We start from the raw sequence: 21,249 nt of genomic DNA, 5'->3' as shown, positions 1-21,249 counted from the left end.
AATGTGATATTTCTATTTTTTTTTAAAAATACATTTGCTACATTTTCATTATGGGGTGTTGTGTGTAGATTGATGAGGGGGAAAAGCTATTTATTCAATTTTAAGAACAAGGCTGTAACAAAATGTGGAAAAAGTAAAGGTGTCTGAATACTTTCTGAATGCATTGTGTAATGCAGTATGCAGAGTCTATTTTGTATAATTATTTTGCGGTTAAGAATGTTGGACCAGTAACCAAAAAGTCACTAGTTCGAATGCCAAGCCGACTAGGTGAAAAATCTTTCCATGTGCCTTGAGCAAGGCTCTTAACCCTAATTACTCCTGAAAGTCGCTTTGGATAAGTGTCTGCTAAATTATTAAAATGTGAATCATGTTTTAATATCAAATAGTTTTTTTTGTTGATGCAGATGCATTTTGCGATTTACATACACTTACCGGTCAAAGGTTTTAGAACACCTACTCATTCAAGGGTTTTTCTTAATTTTTTAACTATTTTCTACATTGTACGACAATAGTGAAGACATCACAACTATGAAATAACACATCTGGAATCATGTAGTAAAATAAAATAAAAGTTAAACAAATCAAAACTCTTCATATTTGAGATTCTTCAAAAAGTCACCCTTTGCCTTGACAGCTTTGCACTCTTGGCATTCTCTCAACCAGCTTCATGAGGTAGTGACCTGGAATGCATTTCAATTAACAGGTATGACTGTTCTTTCCTCAATAAATTTGAGCCAATCTTTTTGACAAGGTAGGGGGGTATACAGGAATAGAAGACCCATAGTTACCTCTGCTGCAGAGGATAAGTCCATTAGACTTACTAGCCACAGAAATTGCAGCCCAAATAAATGCTTCAGAGTTCAAGTAACATACACATCAACTGTGCAGAGGAGGCTGTGAATCACACCTTCATGGTCAAATTGTTTCAAAGAAACCACTACTGCAGGACACCAATAATAAAAAGAGACTTGCTTGGGCCAAGAAACATGAGCGATGGACATTACACCGGTGGAAACTTGTCCTTTGGTCAAGAGTCCAAATTTGAGATTTTTGGTTCCAACTGCCTTGTCTTTGAGACGCGTGTGGGTGAATGGATGATCTCTGCATGTGTATTTCTCACCGTAAAGCATGACGGAGGTGTTATGGCGTGGGGGCTTTGCTGGTGACACTAATTTACTTACAATTCAAGGCACACTTAACCAGCATGGCTACCACAGCATTCTGCAGCGATACGCCATCCCATCTCACTTGAGCTTAGCTGGACTATCATTTGTTTTTCAACAGGACAATGACCCAACACACCTCCAGTCTGTGTAAGGGCTATTGTACAAAGGAGAGTGCTGCATCAGATGACATGGCCTCCACAACCCCCCGACCTCAAACCAATTGAGATGGTTTGGACCGCAGAGTGAAGTAAAAAGCAGCCAACAAGTGCTAAGCATATGTGGGAACTCCTTCAAGACTGTTGGAAAAGCATTCCACGTGAATCTGGTTGAGAGAATGCCAAGAGTGTGCAAAGCCGTCATGGCAAAGGGTGGCTATTTGAAGAATCTCAAATATAAAATATATTATTTGTTAAACACTTTTTGTTTACTACATGATTCCAAATGTGTTTTTTCATAGTGTTGATGTCTTCACTATTATTGTACAATGTAGAAAATAGCAAAAAATAAAGAAAATCCCTTGAATGAGTAGGTGTTCTTAAACTTTTGACCGGTAGTGTAAATTCACTGAAAACCCACACTAACACGCATATTAACAGTATTGCACTTTTCATGTAGCCTAATTTTGGCCAGCTAATACCCTAACCACCGATCAAGCAACATTATGGAGTAAACATTTAAATCCTGTTGCTGCAAGTTTATTTTGGTGTGTCAGTACTGATCAAATTAAGATCCTACATTTGATGCATGTACTGTATGTAATATTTTCCTTAGCTTTCCTTTATTTTTCCTATCAGCATATATACATAAATATGGAACATAGCTTCCTGCTGATATGATCAGGGCTGTTGACATTGGCTTGTCTCTTACAGCATTAGCTAAGTATTGGTTTCCAAACTCATCCTAAATTGAAAACCAGATGCACTGACTGGATACTTTTCCCACAGGCCAGGGAAGTACATGTTTTATCCATTCATTGGAATGTTCTTAAAATAGAAGAGGGAACAATGGAAATTAAATTATAATTCTCAGTCATCTGGAGATCCTCTGTCTTACATCTGATTGAGAGAAGCGTGTGATCTCTTCAAACTGGTTCCTGTCATCGGCTAAGATCAGTCTTCCCAGGCGAGGAGGCCTGACCAATGAGAAGCTTATCTCATCTCCATCCTCATTGGTCACTGCCTTCAAAATGGCACTGGTGATGGCATGTCTTGTTCCTGTAAAATTGTAAAAATGGAACAGGTTCACTATAAGTGAATATAATGCAGGATATAAAACACATGCCCTGTCATTGTAGCTATTAGCTTCTTCTCATTGACACCTTTTAAGCCTTTAAGGCCAGACATTCCAATAGCTCAGACACAAGTAGGATTGTCAAACGTTTGCCTGCCGATAGTACTTACTTAGCACCTCTGAACAGTGTTGGCAGTCAATCTCTTTTGTGTTCACACAGCAAAGACGTCAGCCACTCAGCCTTGTTAAAATACACCAAACCAGAAGGTGGCAGTAGGGTTGTTTGGCAATACATGTCCATGTGTGTTGCTTAGTTTATGGTGTAGATTCCCATGTTAGCTAGCTAACTGTGCTAATGTTGCTATTTCGTAGAAAGCCCTTGTTGATACTAGCCAGATGGCCACAGCTAGATAACTACTTAGCAAGATGACCAATAAACAATTTAATTCACTCTCCATAATGCCAGCGCCAGCCCATAGCCAACTGTTTACCTATCTAGCTAATGTTAGCATATTCGCTAGCTAGCACATCTTAGCTCGTTAGCTAAGGACACTGCACTAAAATGGCAGCTAACACCGGCAGCTGTTTCATGGAAACTAAATCCATTGTAATTTAATTATAATGTCAATACTAGCTACAGTGGTTAATTAGCTTGGAGGAAGTATTCAGTGTTGTGCGCATTACCATCCTATAGCCTACATTGCATATGAAGTGTGACTGGCTCATGACATTTAACTGTGGATGTATGAAGAAAATGCAATTTGTTCCCATTTTGTTGTCACTCTTGCTTGCTCCCCATCTGCGGGTTCATGCGCTCTGATTGGCTCAAAGTGAAGTTGTTGGCCACTGATGAGCATTGCCAGGTTCGTCACTACCGGGTTGGTACTAATGATGGGAAAATAAACCTTTATGATGAGTTTAGCATTTCCCGCGAATTGTGTCAAAAATAGGTTCATTACTTGAAGCTTTACTCAACACTGTGTATATTAGTGGCACCTGCTGGTCAAAAGAACAGCAAATTATTATAGATGGCGTTGCGTGCAGTGTAGCCTTTTTGTCTTCTACCATACCAATATCAAACCAATCAGGTGGTTGATCATTGACCACGTGCTTCTGATAGTGATACAAGCATCAGCATACCGCTTAGAGATTTCGACGCATGAGAAAAAAATAGGCAGTCTCGGCAGTGAGATTCTCTGTGTGTTTCATGCCTAAGTGTGGAATGTCAACATGTTGTGACATGTTGTGACATAAAGAGGGGAAATGGGGATTAGAAGGGAAAACAAAGCTAAACATTACACATCCTCAATTGTATTCATTGTAGGCTACAAAATACCCATGAAACTATTTTTCTGATATTGAGGCCTATTTGTTATCCAATCAATTTGAAATGGCCATTATTTGTTCATCATAAATGTCTGGTTAAATTGGGTTCACTACTTCATGACCCAGCATGCTTTTGGTAGCTCACCTGGAAAGATCTTTAGCTCCTCCCCGGTTTCCATGGTGATGGTGAGCTGTCTAGCTGTAACGACAAAGCGGTAGAGAGGCGAGGTGTGCTCTCCATCTGTCACGGTAAAACTGAAGCCTCCAGACTCCAGACCTGAAGGAACAGTTCAGAATAGTAGGTGGCATAGGTTGACCATCAGAGTCAAAGATAAAGCTTTACAAAGCCTAGGGAGCATCCTCAACAGGGGGAACATATTAGGTGTACGCTAATAAGCTGTAAATAACTTTTCAATTTACAAGACTTGTTCATAAAGGAACATTTGTTCATAAGAAGGCCCTGAGATCAAAGTCAATATTCAGACCACTAGGGGTCAATGTTTTTAGATAGGATATCCAGTAAGCCTCCCTTGTAGTAAGTAGTAGGTTCTCGATGTGACCTCCTTTCCTTGGTAGAGCAACATGCTCAATGCCTGTGTATTTAAGGGAGGAGATGGGATGGTTAGCTTCAACAAAGTGAGCTGCTACTTGATAGCCAATGTTCTTGGCTTTCCAGAAAAACAATATTGACTTTGATCTCAGGGCCTTCTTATGAACAAATGTTCCTTTATGAACAAGTCTTATAAATTGAAAAGTTATTTACAGCTTATTAGCGTACACCTAATATGTTCCCCCTGTTGAGGATGCTCATTATATATTAAGGTTGAACCAAAAGGTTACATGCAACAAAAATTAAATACACAATTATGTGAAATTGAATTAAACAATAATGTATGTTGATGCTAATATGTTGTACAATATCCCATTGTTTCTATATGATAACAATAGTGTAATATATTTAATATGCCATATACTCTTTTTTAACAGTTTCAATTCATTAAAATGAATTAACTTAATCATTATGACACACCCCTCACTACTGTCATTGGTTACACTAATTGCACTGTGTGTCTACATAACCTGGTTCAAGTATTCATGACATTACCCTGAGGAAGGCACAGTGATGCCAAAACGTTGGTAAATACCCATGAAATTGTTGGGAGATTGTACATGGAGTGTGAGACTTTCTTAATTTTGCTATTTTAAAGCCTTGGGAGCTAACACAGTTTTTCAGGTCTTAGACAAGGTATACCAATTGCATCCTTAAAAGAAAAGAAAGAGCTGCACACTCTAGTAGCTCCGATGAAATAATTTATTTACCAACATTTCGACAAAGATTGATTCATCAGCCTGAAAGTGAATTTGTGGCCAGTGAGTCAATTGGGGTCAGTGAGATAGCTGAGGCTGTAGGTAGAAGCTCAAACAGCCTTACCTTCATGGATAAAGATGACTTCCCCATTGTTAATTTGTGCCTGTGTGAAGTTCTGAATTTCTTCGTCAGGTTCCACCTTTAGAGCCACCAACCCATTGATGGTTGACTCGATGGAATAAACCAACTCATTGATGGGGGTGTCTGCATCTTCTGTATTCAACATGCTGGTGGTGATGTCCGATTCCTCTCCAGCTAAAACCTGAGAGAGAAGCCCAGAGATTAGAGCTTGGTCTTGGTTAAGGAAAGGGATACATCTCCATGAACTTTTGGTGAGTCTATTTTCAAAAAAGCATATGTAAAACAAGATGTGCATTATATTCCAAAGTTTTAAGTTTAGAATGTTTATCATCCCCATTGTGACATATTCAACCAGCAACTATGAGAATGTTTCAACTACTTTTAATAGATATGTATGAGCATACCAGTTGAGTTTTATATACCCCAAAAATGATATTGTATGTAGGCCTCCATATACTTGTATGTACTCTATGGACAATGTAAATTGACGATTGCTGCAAATGCAGCCTGTGCTCTGCCAAACCTATTCTTTCTTACTGCTGTCTGGTGGTAGTACTGTATAGGCTGGCAGGTAGCCTAGCGGTTATAGCATTTGGCCAGTAACTAAAAGGTTGCTTGGTTAAAATACCTGAGCTGACTAGGTGAAAAATGTGTCCCTTGAGCAGAGTACTTAACTCTAATTTGCTCCAGGGTTGCTGTACTACTATGGTTGACCCAGTAAAACAGCACATTTCATTGCACCTATCCAGTGTACGTGACAATAAAGTTAATATGTTTTGGGGGGTGTGTACACCATGAAATTATTTTTTATTCCATTAACTTTCCACTAGATGGCAACATTACATCACTATCACCCAAGAAATTTCCCTGAGTCATTTTGGCAAGTTATATCTAAATTGGGCTGGAAATGGATTGTTTATATAACAATCAATGGATTTTTCTCCTCAGGAAGAAGGGTTGCAAATTTAACTTGATCTGACAAAATGGATGTCTCATTTCTTTTGAAGCCAACAATATGATTCAATGTGTCAATGTTTTAATTGTATCCTTCTCCAAATCCCAGTAAAGAGAGAGGGAGAGAGAAAGCGAGATTAAATGAGAGAGAGAGCGAGAGAGATTAGAGCAAAAGAGAGGGAGAGGAGAGAGAAAGATAGACGGAGTGAGAAGTGAGAGAAAATATCCGAATAGAAGACAGCTGTAGCAAGGGCCTGGCCAACAGGATCTATGGCAGTCAGAGTCATGCCTGGACCATCTTGTTCGTCATGCTTGATCATTTGCTGTAGGTCACTATGCTCACATTTCCTGCCTTTAAATCAGAAGCAGTTCTAGGGAAGCTAAGGAGAGAATTCACAGGAGGAGCTAGAGCTGGTATGAATGAACACTAGGCCTGCATGCGGACAGAGAGACATATCATTATATTACATTTTGTGGCCGTGCGAGAGACTGGCTGGTTCCTTGGCATCACCAAAAGCCTGAGGTCTTGTCATCTCAGTTTTCCCAAAATACGGGTTACCGTGGATACGCCGAACCACAGGCCAGAGTTAACAAAGCTGAATGACACACTCGGTTTCCAGTTGTATGTGAGAGGATTATAGCTTTTTCCAGCCATTTTGTGTCTCTACAGTAAAATCTGCATTCTGAATTTTTGAAACACTTAGGCCGTGTTCGAATACCCATATATCCATTCTAAATAGTAGGCACTTTGGATATGTGATAACATTACTTTTTATTGAAATTTTGAAAATGTAGTATGCTTTAAATGCCAGAATGTCATACTCATTTAGTAGACTTCACTACACAATATTGAGGAAATAATTGTCTTTCGAGACCCACGTGTGTCTGACAACAGATGATAATCAGTTGAGGGGACGCGCTGTGCCAAAATAAATGAATGGTGGGAATCAACGGAAATGCACATTAGATGACTCATTCTCCGTAGGATTTGCCTAGTATGTTGATATTTGTTGCATACTGCATTCGTTTTACTAAACAGTATGTTCTAAATAGTATGTAGCACGATTAGTACACAGTATGCAGTTTAAGTAAGTAGTAGGCAAGTCAGATTTAAGACACGGCCTTACTGTTTGCTTTAAAGAATTGACGGGTAATACAATATAACCATGACTGAAATTGGTAATGAACCTTCGGCGTAAAAGGGTTACCAATAGAAAGTGTTGCCAGATGTGTATTACTTAATTAAGGTATTCATTATCAAGTACATTAATTAGTAAGATGTTTACAAAACAATTCTGTCCGTAATAACTAGTGGCAATGTGTAAACCACTTATGAATATAGTTAATTAGCTATTAAGTTGTTTTCAGGCAACCCACTGAGAAGGCTTATCAAAACATAAATGATAGCATAGACGAACAAACAATAAACAAACAAATAAACACTTAACTTCTGACAAGTATAATGGATTTTGAGTGTCCTAAATTTATGCACTAAACTGGAGCATAAAACAAATGCGTTTGTATTGGTTCTGGTGAAATACAGTACACTGCAATTAAAAGGAGTTTGCACTCATCAAATATATAGTTATCAGCAGTCGACTGTTGTGGTAAACCGACAGCTCAGTACCTCCAGTCCTGTGTTGCATGTCAGTTTAGGTGCCTCATCGTTGACCGGGAAGACGGTGACAGTGAAGGTAACGGGAAGGCTGCGGCGCTCTATCTCATAGGCTGAGGCAGAGAGTGTGAAATTGTCCTCGCCACTTTCCGTGCTGTCATGTAAGTAGTAGATGTGTCCAAGTTTCACCTGTGGAGAACAAAAGGGGCCGTGGGGGTCACACAGACTAGTCAGTTCTCCTGTCACACAATAGTGGTAGGCAAACAGAATTGGCAGAATGGACACAGTGGTGTTGTTTAATGCCAGTCTCAAGCAAAGTTATAATAGCTCCTGTGTCTAGGAATGTTTAGTCAAAATTTGGCAACCTTTGGGCAAAACATTTTGGACTAAGATGATAATTCAAGATGTTGATCACTATCTTATCATGTTGGAAGTTTGTTACACTCAAACAAAAAACAATTATTAATGTGTGTAAAATATATCATGCACATGTTTCGGAGATGGATGGATCAAGAATATTCTATCAAGGTCTTCATATCCCAGTATTTTGGAGTCCAGAGGACAGACAGACAATGGATCACTGTGTCTTTCTCTTCCTCTACTGATCAATAACATAGGTGACCCGTTTCAGGAAACTAGGCGTACATTATGTCGCAAGTCACAACTTTGTTTTGAATCAAAATGCCTTATGGAACATGTGAACTTTCATGAGCCTTAATAACAAACTTGTATGCCATCTGTAAATACAAATACAATTGTTAAATTACGAGCCTTGTTGGTTAAGCCACAGAAAAGTCAGCTACCTTCCCACTTGCCATGATTGGCTGAGATAATGAGTGGGCTGGACATGCCGAGAGAGGTGTTCGGATTGGTCTGCCATATAGAGGCTTCTGTCTATTTGAGCTGGTGAGGCTGTGTTGGTAATCCTGTCGAACGCGGCTTTAAATTTTTTTTATTGTGTAGTGGAGCTGTGTAAGGGTTGCTCTCCACTTTCTGGAGGATTGCATTTTCAAATCAGTGGTGCGAGAGTATGATAGCTAAAGAGATGGAGAAAACACCTGTCTCCGGATTACATCTTCAAACTAAGGGCAACCGTGGCATGGCATCCGTGACAGGGATACTCATCCATCATACATGATGATGTATAAGGGTAAGATAGTCTAGCTAGCTACATTTTCAGATATTACACAATTCTAATTTAGACATAGTGGTTTCATTTCAAGCTCAACTGTTAGCTAGCTAGCGTTAGCTGGCTGGCTCCCTAGCTAACGTTACGTGTATGACATTATTATTCATATCCCAGAGCCGTTTGCTTTGCTAGTTAGAGCCTAATGTTAGCTAGCTAACATTGGACCTGGTTGGTTAGTTCCCAGCAGATTCATGCAGGATAGTAACAACATGATTTGGCACTATGTTCATTGTTGTTTAACTAGCTAACGTTAGCTGGCTGGCTCTTTATCTAACATTACATTACGTGTGGGATCTTACACATTGTTTACCTAGCTAGGTTCATTGTTTACCTAGCTAGCGAGCTACATGTCTGAAGCTAAAGTGTACAACACCCATTAAATATGGCCGGTGTCAGTAAACGTCAGCACAAAAAGTAATGAAATTGTTGCCAGCAGAGCTGGTTAGGCTGTTTTCATGTTATCAAGAGGTTAACAAATCGGCCAGAGCGTCAAGTGTGCATTCTGAATGCTCCAAAAGCGAAACGAGATGGCTGGGGCTAAAGCTTAGGAGGGTGTGGACAATGCTGAATGGGTGTAGACAAAGAAGAGCTCTTCACTAGATACCAAAACGTTCAAAGGCCAAAAGTGAATTTACAGGTTTATCAACTTTCAAAGCATAGTTACTTTCCCATTGTTCCTCAAAAATTCAGTGTATGATATACCATTTTGTAGCTCTAAGTCTACCGTTATCCAATATAAAAAACACAATTTCAAATTTTGCTACATAAGACCAAATCCAGGTGGTGAGTCACATAGGCTACATGTTAAAGTGTAGACCACTTCGTCAGACGATCTTGATGTTCTGATATGCAAATACACAGGTGAGGTATAGTAAGACAATACTCTAACAAGCACTACGTATTCACGGTCTCAGAGTAGGAGTGCTGATTTTGCTTTTTAAATCATAATACCTAAATAAGACCGGGGGACCTGATCCTAAATCGGCACCCCTACTCTAAGAATACAATCCTACAGTCCAACTGTTTGTGAATACCGGCCCTGAGCATTTGAGGAAATGCATACAGAAGCATTGTTTCCAATTAATGGGTAGGACTTCCTATTTAGGCTACATGCAGGGGAGCATGACTTGGTGGTGAGAGGGGCCTGCTGCACCACAACTGTAGTAGGGAGATTCGAATTGATCCGAGATGGAAGCCAACTAACTGGAAAAAACTTGGTTTCATTACTGATCGGAGAAAGTGAGTGTGAAAATCAGCCTCTGCTTAAGGACAAAAAACAATGAATGGCTCTTGTTCGACATGTGGCCATCACATTGTTCCATGCAGAGATACAATGTGGTGTTCTGATATTTTTATTTGGGACAGTCATTCAACTTTACCACAGTATGTGGAAGAGCTTTGCTAATCCAGAATAATGCTTGTACATAATGCTTGTACAGCATCAAAAACAGGTCAATGCTCGGCTGCTGTGTGTGTGTGTTGTGTGTGTGTGTGTGTGCATGGTGGTGTGGTGTGTTTGTGTATGCATGCGTGGATGTGATTTTAATGAGTGCTTCGATCAGATGGAGGCTCCATGTTTATAGAAGCAACACCATTCCTGATGAAACTCCTCTCTCTGCACCTGGTTGAGCTTGTTTACATACTTCCTGTGCCGAGAGAGATGGCAGCCTCACTTCACGTTCCTAGAAAACTATGCAGTATTTTGTTTTTTTACGTGCTATTTCTTACATTGGTACCCCAGGTAATCTTAGGTTTTATTACATACAGTCGGCAGAAACTACTGGATATAAGAGCAACGTCAACTCCATCATTACGACCAGTAATACAACTTTCCCGAAGCGGATCCTCTGTTTTGCCCACCACCCAGGACAATGGATCGGATCCCAATCGGATCCCAGCCAGCGAACCAAAACAACGACGCCGTAAAAGGGGCAGAATAAGCTGTCTTCTGGTCAGGCTCCGGAGATGGGCACATCACACACCGCTCCCGAGCATACTACTCGCCAATGTCCAGTCTCTTTACAACAAGGTTGATGAAATCCGAGCAAGGGTAGCATTCCAGAGAGACCTCACGGAAACATGGCTCACTCGAGACACGCTATCGGAGTCGGTACAGCCAGCTGGTTTCTTCACGCATCGTGCCGACAGAAACGAGCATCTTTCTGGTAAGAAGATGGTCGGGGGTGTATGACTTATGATTAATGAGGCGTGATGAGATCATAACATACAGGAACTCAAGTCCTTCTGTTCACCTGATTTAGAATTCCTCACAATCAAATGTCGACCGCATTATCTACCAAGAGAATTCTCTTCAATTATAATCACAGCCGCATATATTCCCCCCCAAACAGACACATCGATGGCCCTGAACTAACTTCATTTGACTCTATGTAAACTGGAAACCACATATCCTGAGGCTGCATTCATTGTAGTTGGGGATTTTAACAAGGCTAATCTGAAAACAAGACTCCCTAAATTATATCAGCATATCGATTGTGCTACCAGGGCTGGTAAAACCCTGGATCATTGTTATTCTAACTTCCGCGACGCATATAAGGCCCTCCCCCGCCCTCCTTTCAGAAATGCTGACCACGCCTCCATTTTGTTGCTCCCTGCCTATAGTCAGAGACTAAAACAGGAAGCTCCCACACTCAGGTCTGTTCAACGCTGGTCCGACCAATCTGATTCCACGCTTCAAGATTGCTTCGATCACGTGGATTGGGATATGTTCCGCATTGCATCAAACAACAACACTGACGAATACGCTGATTCGGTGAGCGAGTTTATTAGCAAGTGCATTGGCGATGTCGTACCCACAGCAACTATTAAAACATTCCAAAAACCAGAAACCATGGATTGATTGCAGCTTTCGCGCGAAACTGAAAGCACGTACCACTGCTTTTAACCAGGGCAAGGTGACCGGAAACATGACCGAATACAAACCGTGTAGCTATTCCCTCCGCGAGGCAATCAAACAAGCTAAGCGTCAGTATAGAGACAAAGTAGAGTCGCAATTCAACAGCTCAGATACAAGAGGTATGTGGCAGGGTCTACAGTCAATCACAGATTACAAAAAGAAAACCAGCCCCGTCGCGGACCAGGATGTCTTGCTCGCAGACAGACTAAACAACTTCTTTGCTCGATTTGAGGACAATACAGTGCCACTGACACGGCCCGCTACCAAAACCTGCGGACTCTCCTTCACTGCAGCCGACGTGAGTAAAACGTTTAACCGTGTTAACCCTCGCAAGGCTGCCGGCCCAGACGGCATCCCCAGCCGCGTCCTCAGAGCATGTGCAGACCAGCTGGCTGGTGTGTTTACGGACATATTCAATCAATCCTTATCCCAGTCTGCTGTTCCCACATGCTTCAAGAGGACCACCATTGTTCCTATTCCCAAGAAAGCTAAGGTAACTGAGCTAAACGACTACCGCCCTGTAGCACTCACTAACGTCATCATGAAGTGCTTTGAGAGACTAGTCAAGGACCATATCACCTCCACCCTACCTGACACCCTAGACCCACTCCAATTTGCTTACCACCCCAATAGGTTCACAGACGACACAAGCACACTGCACACTGCCCTAACCCATCTGGACAAGAGAAATACATATGTGAATGCTGTTCATCGACCACAGCTCAGCATTTAACACCATAGTAACCTCCAAACTCATCATCACGCTCGAGACCCTAGGTCTTGACCCCGCCCTGTGCAACTGGGTCCTGACGGGCCGCCCCCAGGTGGTGAGGGTAGGTAACAACATCTCCACCCCACTGATCCTCAAAACTGGGGCCCCACAAGGGTGCGTTCTGAGCCCTCTCCTGTACTCCCTGTCCACCCACGACTGGGTGGCCATGCACGCCACCAACTCAATCATCAAGTTTGCAGACGACACTACAGTGGTAGGCTTGATTACCAACAACGATGAGATGGCCTACAGGGAGGAGGTGTCAACTCAGTCAACAAAACAAAGGAGATGATCGTGGACTTCAGGAAACAGCAGAGGGAGCACCCCCCTATCCACATCGATGGGACAGTAGTGGAGAGGGTAGTAATTTTTTTGTTCCTCGGCGTACACAACCACCCGAGCCACTGCCTGTTCACCCCGCTATCATCCAGAAGGCGAGGTCAGTACAGGTGCATCAAAGCAGGGACCGAGAGACTGAAAAACAGCTTCTATCTCAAGGCCATCAGACTGTTAAACAGCCACCATTAACATTGCTGCCAACATACTGAGTCAACCCCAGCCACTTTAATAATGGAAAAATGGATGTAAAAAAAGTATCACTGGCCACTTTAAATAATGCCACTTAAATTTAATGTTTACATACCCTACATTACTCATCTCATATGTATATACTGTACTCGATACCATCTACTGCATCTTGCCTATGCCGTTCTGTATCATCACTCATTCATATATTTTTATGTACATATTCCTCATCCCTTTACACTTGTGTGTGTATAAGGTAGTTGTTGTGAAATTGTTAGGTTAGATTACTCGTTGGTTATTACTGCATTGTCGGAATTAGAAGCACAAGCATTTCGCTACACTCGCATTACCATCTGCTAACCATGTGTATGTGACAAATATAATTTGATTTGATTTGTTTATCGTACCTTTGGTAGTCTAGAATGTTCCACTTCCAAGCCAGTTTGTTTACAAAGCTCTAAACATCACAACAAAAGTCAATATAGTGGTACTTCTAGAAAAGTGTTTAAATGATCTCTGACCTTTCTGACACACCCTTCATCATGTAATGTACTATGTTACAATACTACTTACTGTAGGTTCTGTTCCTATGTTATATGTGCAGTACATGCAAGTACCTTTTGCCATTCTTGTGGCCTCTTTAATTCATACTTATGATGACTACCAGTCTACAGGAGTAAAGCTCCCTCACTCTCATTTTCTCCACTGCATCTCCTACATGCAGTAAACTACAATACTCTGACATAACCTCACAAACTTCCCCTGCGTGACGAAGAGTTTATCACGAAAATGTCTTTACGCAGCAATTAAGCCAATATGAGTAGTGGGCCCTGAGCATGAAAATAACCACTGCTCCCACATGAGTGAGTCAAGAAATTCCAAATCATGTCCAATAATCAGTCCAAGCATAACCATCTTTAATTTACAAACAATTATGCTCTGGTTCTAATCCTGCCTCAACCGAGTCAGTCTGCAGATTTACTTCTAAATGTGGTACTCATTTGGAGAAGTGTTGTGTTTTGTCCTCTGAACTTTTTTTTGGTCGTCCTTGTATAAGAGGAAAAAAACTCACTGACGATGTACAGAGAGAGTGCACACAAAAATACACCGATCCAGAGAGAAAACGTGTCCAGGATGGCAGACGATTATGTCAACGTTTCCCCCCCCACATTTTCTCCTCTAAAAATCCAAATCAGATTAACCTGAATCATGGCTATGCGCTTGTCCCAGTTGAATTGAAACACATAGTGGGGTCTTTCAGAAAGTCTGTCTGGGAGCAAAGCGAGGGAGGGCTGTGTGCACATGCCTTATTATAGGAATATATGGGCAAGTTTATTTTGGCTTCGGGCTGCCGAACATCACCGTCAGTTTTTCCACAACCCTTTCAGAAGAGTAGTGTTTGAGTGAGGAGAAGAGCTGAGCTATACACGTAGCAGGCTAGCCTTAAGTGGAGTGACTCACAAGCTCCACTATGCTCCCTGGTACATACAGAATGTATGAGGCTTTTCCACCACAAGTGACCACTCATGTCTCCTTTTCATTCTTTCCAAGTGCTAGGCCTCAGGACCACATGGTTGGAGACGAGACAACTCACAGTCTCACATACTGTAGTTTCTCTCTATCTAATACTATAGACAGAATCATAAAACAGCAGAGAAGCAACGCACAGAATAGTGAGCAGCTACTGTGAACAGAGTTACTGAGCAAACAACAGCAAAGTGAACTTAGTGTGGCCTTGGTTGTCTTCGCGAACAACCAGCAAGATCAAAGTCAGGGAAGGTGGATATTATTCTGTGAGCATCTTGTAATTAAGACAGAAAATGCTATGGTGCATATAAAGTATATGGCTTGTGGTCTGGTGGGACTCGGTTTCCAAACAAGTCAAAACGGATAAGTCAAACTCCATTTTCAATTAAACTAATGAATCCCTTTTTGTGTTGTATTTTCTCATGGTTCCTTCTTTTCAGAAAGATTAACAAACAAATAACACTTCAAATGTGGGGAGAGAGAGTAGCTCAATTCCTGGCATCTAAATAGAAATGTTATGTTTTTTAAATCCTTGATCATTTGAATTTGAATAAGTATACTGTCTTTAACACAGGGGGTGACACATACCAGAGTTCACCTCTTTAAAAGTTGATATGGATATCTGTGTACGTTTCAATTAGCTAATGTGCTAAATCAATCAATCAACAAACCAACCACCCCCCTACCCCCTCCAAAGCGAAACCTATGAAAAGCACTCACCTCCTCCCAGGTAAAGAATGTGAGCTCTTGTTCGTCACCATCCAAGTAGCGGATATCCCCATGCTTCGGTGGCTCCTCTACGACGAAGTCCACGTTGACCGCACTGTAGAATGGGTGAGAAATATTCAAGAGCTCAGTGGTAAGGGCCATCCCACCGCCCTCCCTCACACTGAAGTTGAGGGCCTGGATGGGGATGAGGCGAGGCACAATGTCCACCATCATCCGGAGGTCATCCACAGTGGTGAACCCGTTGCTGACGTCAGCCGCGAAGGTGTCACTGCCCTGGATGGAGGCAGAGACATAGAGGATGCGCCCCCTGTTGACATCCTCCTGGGTGAAGGAGTGGATGTAGTCGAGGCTGGGCGCAGCTGTACTGTCCGAGTGGTTGGTCAGCATGACCACGTGGCCCAGACGAGGAGGCTCCTTGATGGTGAACACCATCTCAGAGGGCAGGATGTCTGCTTGTTCTACCTGGGGGGGAGAATGTTGGGAGACCAGGTTCAGATTCACTTTCAAGTATTGACTAACTAAATGGTTGTACTTACATGGTTGTAGAACACCTATGTAATAGCTATGCATTTACATGGTAATTACATGGACAGGTGCAGTGTGTGACTATGTTGTAAGTAGCCTACACATTGATACATAGTACTTACAACTTACAATTTACCATGTAAATACATACTTTAGGGACACTTATGTAAAGTTGGACCAGTTAGTTCAGTCAGTACATTCCATATACCTTCAGTCAATTTGTTTCAGCACCACTGTAAAAACCTTCTGCTACTAAGATGAACACATCAATGTACCGTAGCATTTACTATGTCTTCCCTTATATTGTATGACAGAAGTAGGTCTATATTCACAATAACAGCATACTAAATGTTTTTACAACCTATAATTTAAGCAATGGAATAAACAGACAGTCTCTACTGACTTTGAATCATTGCATATGAATTACATTCGATGCACAATAGTATTTCATCTAAAGCCCTCATAACTTGGTCAATTAAAGAAGATTCAGGGTCTGGCACTTTTGTGGCCTGATTGAAGCGCTTCTGAAAACAAGCACCTTTCAAAATAGGCAAAAGCTGCATCTCAAAGCTAGTTGATTATTGATTATAGTTCATTATTTGAATCAGCTGTGCAGTGCTAGGGTAGTGCTATGGGTCCCTAGGACTGAGTTTGGGAGATGCTTTGCCTCAGGGATAAATCATTTCTGGAATATTTGACACTTCTACCATCTATAATCACAACATTAGTCACAAATACACATTTTTCCTATGTGAATTAGGCATGGGGCACTTGCTATGACTCATAGCTATACAGTCTTAAAAAAACGCCCTATTTTTGGTCACTTGGGAAAGCTTGGTATTGATATCTAAAAAACGATATTATTTTACGCTAATTTGGTGCCAGGCGCGCCGGTTTTAGTGTGTCAAGAACTGCAACCCTGCTGATTTTTTTTTCATGTCCACAGTTTGCTGTGTATCAAGAGTGGTCCACCACCCAAAGGACATCCAGCCAACTTGACACAACCGTGGGAAGCATTGGTTCTCCAACTAAATGTGAGAATGCACTTCAAGTAAGCTCCACAAAACCCATGGTCAATAGGGCCACATTTAAAGGACAACCTGAGCTTTGTTCGACATTTCTCAATAATTGTTTCAATGTCCGTACATCTTGGTCCTTCTTAAGTCAATACTGAGAAAAGAACAGAACAAGGTCCTCTGAGAAATTAAACTTTAAATATCAAGCACAATTATCAATAGGTTTCTTATTACTTCAGAATTCGAGGTGAAAACAGGAATGCAATATTCATTGAAAAAAATGTAACTTCATCAATAGGCTCTTAAGATGAAGTGCACTCGTGTTCATCTTCGAAACAACACGATTCCAGATATATCCTTAGGGTGTACTTAGTGAGTGTTTTATACACTAAATAGACTATAATTAAGTACATAAACAAGATTAAAAGCGCATTCGGAAAGTAATCAGACCCCTTGACTTTTTCCACATTTTGTTACGTTACAGCCTTATTCTAAAATGTATTAAATAAAAACAATTCCTCAGCAATCTACACACAATACCCCATATGACAAAGCGAAAACAGGTTTTTAGACATTTTTGCAAATATATTATAAATCTGCCTCCAGAAGTAAAAGCTTCTCCCAAGTGGGTGTGACACCTACTCCCGTTGCCTGCTGCACTGCTACTTAGATTCCACCTGGCGATCTGTTCACCGTCTGCCCTGGTTGTCTTCCCCTGTCTGGTACAGGTACCCCCACCCCCACCCCCACCACACACCCCTAAACCTCTCTCCCAAGCTTTTCCTCGCCTCCAGCACACAGGCACTGTTGGGGCGAGTGACTCTGAACTTACAATGGTTAATCCCCAAGTCGTTATATATTTTATATTTTTCTTCTGCATTTGACTTATTTTGCTATTTGCCTCATGACTCCTGCATGCTTTGTTGACTATGAACTTTCTTTCCCCAACCGTGGAACAGACTTTGTTTGTTCCCACACTCTGGACTCTGAATCTCTATTGGTTACAGACTTTTGGCCTCCCATCCTATTCTAATCACCTCTCGCCGGCTTTGTATTCATATTGCCTCATGAAATTGCTGTACAATATGATCTTGTTGCCATCTGATGCACATTCAGATGTCATAAATCAGCACCGTAGAGCTCTCCCTGTCCTATGCCATGCCTTGATTGTATTACTGTTGATGATATCTGGAAATGTGCATGTACACCCTGGCCCATCTACTGTTGCTATGCAATTCTGACTTGTGCTCCGATATCTGCTTCACTGATTTCTGCTCTCGTAAAAGCCTGTTTTTTTTCTGCACGTTAACACCACTAGAAGCTTATTACCTAAAATAGATAAATTGAAAGTGTGGGTTCACAGCTCCAATCCAGATGTGTTGGTCATTACTGAGACGTGGTTAAGGAAGAGTGTTTTGAATACTGATGTTAACCTTTCTGGTTATAACCTTTTTCGGCAAGACAGATCTTCCAAAAGGTGGAGGAGTGGCAATCTTTACCAAGGATCACCTTCAGTGCTCAGTTGTCTCCACCAAGTCCATCCCTAAACAATTTGATTTGCTGGTGTTAGATTCTGGGATAAACTTGGAACATTGTATACTCAGAAGTGTAGTATCTAAGAGTGATAGAGACTGGTTTTTACATCAGAAGTTAATGGTTATCTGTAGGAGCCAGATGGCTTTGGAATGTGTTGGGTGGACGGGAGGAAGTCACTGGATTGCTATAGGGGATACGGGTGGAGATCTTTGGATTAGGCATCAAGGGGGTTGAGGTCAGGTCAGATCCCCTTAGGGTAATAAACCATTGTTTCTCCCTTATCACTTTGTCTTCCTGTCAAACCATAAAAGATGTAAGGATTGGAGTGAAGGAGGAGTGCCTAAATTGGAGTGTATATATACTTGTGGTGGTTGAAAAATGTTTTGTCTGAATGCAGCTGTATTGACCCTCTGGGAAGAATTAAACTTGGTTAAGCTTTCATCATGTCCGTTGAGTGTTTTACTTAGGTTCTAATTCTCTAACACTGGTTTTAAGTATTAAACTTCCAAATAGCTCTTTGTTGACTTGCTGGGTGCTATCGTTCTCCATGAGCACCGGCCTGTACCCTACCTGCCCTAAGCTCTCTCCTGACCCTTTACACTAAATCTGAATTATTCCTGCTAGCTGAACTAAATTGGGACATGCTTAAACCACCTGACCAAGTCCTAAAGCAATGGGACTCCCTAAATCTTTCTCAGGTTATTACCAATCCCACAACGTATTACTCCAAATACCCAGAAAATGCTACTGTCCTTGATGTTATCTTCACAAATGATCCTGATAGGTATCAGTCAGGTGTTTTCTGTAATGACCTTAGTGATCACTGTTTTACAGTCTGTGTTCGTAACGGCTGCTCAGTGATATGACCTGTCCTGATTTGTCATAGATGCTTGTTAAACAACTTTAATGAGCAAGCCTTCCTTCATGAACTGGCCTCTGTAAAATGGTATAGAATCAACTTGATCCCTTCTGTCAAAGACACTTGGACCTTCTTTTTTGATATTTTCAGTGGTATTGTTAACAAACACGCCCCCATTAAGACAATTATAATTAAAAACAGGTTCAGCACCTGGGTCGACCGTGATATTGTAGTTATTGCACCTCAAGAATTGCATTTTGCGAAAGGCCCGGCACAGGCATACTCAGGCTGACTGGCTCTCGTTCAGGCAAATGAGAAATAAGTGCACTCAAGCTATCCGGAAGGACAAAGTTAGTTACTTTAAAGACTTGGAGATGAAACACTCCTTACAGCTACCCATGTCCCTTAAAGTTGATGATGTGGTTGTTACTGACAAGAAGCCCATGGCTGAGCTCTTTAATCACCACTTCATTAAGTCAGGATTCCCATTTGACCCAGCCATGCCTCCTTGCCCATCCATCATTTCCTCATCTCCCACCCCTTCAAATCCGACTATCCCTGATGCTTCTCCCTCTTTTTCCCCTGCCCCGCTACAAAGTTTCTCCCTGCAGGCAGTCACTGAGTCCGAGGTGCTAAAGCTCCTGAAACTTGACCCCCAAAACCATCTGGGTCAGATGGTTTAGACCCTTTCTTCTTTAAGGTTGATGCACCTATCATTGCCAAGCCTATCTTCAACCTTTTTAATCTGTCTCTCCTTTCTGGGGAAGTTCCCATATCTTGGAAGGCAGCCATGGTTCGTCCTTTATTTAAAGGGAGAGATCAAGCTGATCCTAACTGTTACAGGCCTTCTATTTTGCCCTGGTTATCAAAAGTGTTGGAAAAAATGCGTCAATAATTAACTGACTGGCTTTCTTGACGTCTATAGTATTCTCTTTGGTATGCAATCTGGTTTCTGCTCAGGTTATGGATGTGTCACTGCAACCTTAAAGGTCCTCAATAATGTCACCATTGCCCTTGACTCTAAGCAATGATGTGCTGCTATTTGTATTGACTTGGCCAAAGATTTTGATAGGGTAGACCATTCCATTCTTGTGGGCCAGCTAAGGAGTATTGGTGTCTTTGAGGGGTCTTTGGCCTGGTTTGCTAACTACCTCTCTCAAAGAGTGCAGTGTAAAAAGTCAGAAAAGCTGCTGTCTCAGCCACTGCCTGTCACCAAGGGAGTACCCCAAGGCTCAAACCTAGGCCACACACTCTTCTCAATTTACATCAACAACATTGCTCAGGCAGTAGGAAGCTCTTTCATCCATTTATATGCAGATGCTACAGTCTTCTACTCAGCTGGCCCGTCCCCGAATTGTATGTTAAATGCTCCACAACAAAGCTTTCTTATAGTGTCCAACACTCTTTCTCTACCCGTAACCTTGTTCTGAACACCTCCAAAACAAAGGTCATGTGGTTTGTTAAGAAGAATGCCCCTCTCCCCACAGCTGTGAATACTACCTCTGATGGTTTAGAGCTTGAGGTAGTCACCTCATACAAGTACTTGGGAGTATGGCTAGACTGTACACTGTCCTTTTCTCAGCACATGTCAAAGCTGCAGGCTAAAGTTAAATCTAGACTTGGTTTCCTCTATCGTAATCGCTCCTCTTTCTCCGCAGCTGCCAAACTAACCCTGATTCAGATGACCTTCCTACCCATGCTAGATTACATAGACATAATTTATAGATCGGCAGGTAAGGGTGCTCTCGAGCAGCAAGATGTTCTTTACCATTTGGCCATCAGATATGCCACCAATGCTTCTTATAGGACACATCACTGTACACTATATTCCTCTGTAAACTGGTCATCTCTGTAAACCCGTCACAAGACCCACTGTTTGATGCTTATTTATAAAACCCTCTTAGGCCTCACTC

The 21,249-nt window shown here is 41.6% G+C and overlaps 1 protein-coding gene and 1 long non-coding RNA gene across 4 annotated transcripts in view; one reads left to right on the top strand and one right to left on the bottom strand.

Moving 5' to 3' along the window:
• cspg4 (chondroitin sulfate proteoglycan 4) overlaps positions 1-21,249 on the bottom strand; it is a 111,387-nt gene that overhangs the window by 16,047 nt on the left and 74,091 nt on the right. Inside the window, exons 4-8 of the mRNA XM_035790469.2 lie at positions 15,392-15,862; positions 7,754-7,930; positions 5,155-5,353; positions 3,868-3,999; positions 2,220-2,380 (exon numbers count right to left, since the gene is read on the bottom strand). Coding sequence (XP_035646362.1) covers positions 2,220-2,380; positions 3,868-3,999; positions 5,155-5,353; positions 7,754-7,930; positions 15,392-15,862 — 1,140 coding nt within the window. The remainder of the gene's footprint in view (positions 1-2,219; positions 2,381-3,867; positions 4,000-5,154; positions 5,354-7,753; positions 7,931-15,391; positions 15,863-21,249) is intronic.
• LOC118396339 (uncharacterized) overlaps positions 4,833-21,249 on the top strand; it is a 28,179-nt gene continuing 11,762 nt past the window's right edge. For 2 of the 3 annotated variants that reach the window (XR_004828174.2, XR_004828172.2), the window contains exons 1-2: positions 4,833-4,859; positions 5,224-5,423. This is a non-coding gene — a long non-coding RNA (uncharacterized LOC118396339). Of the gene's footprint in view, positions 4,969-5,223; positions 5,424-21,249 lie in introns of all 3 variants that reach the window. The other variant, XR_008066235.1, reaches the window with a different exon arrangement.

This window comes from Oncorhynchus keta, chromosome 17 (assembly GCF_023373465.1).
Source record: "Oncorhynchus keta strain PuntledgeMale-10-30-2019 chromosome 17, Oket_V2, whole genome shotgun sequence".
NCBI classification, from domain to species: domain Eukaryota; kingdom Metazoa; phylum Chordata; class Actinopteri; order Salmoniformes; family Salmonidae; genus Oncorhynchus; species Oncorhynchus keta.
This window is presented reverse-complemented; position numbering and strand designations above follow the sequence as displayed.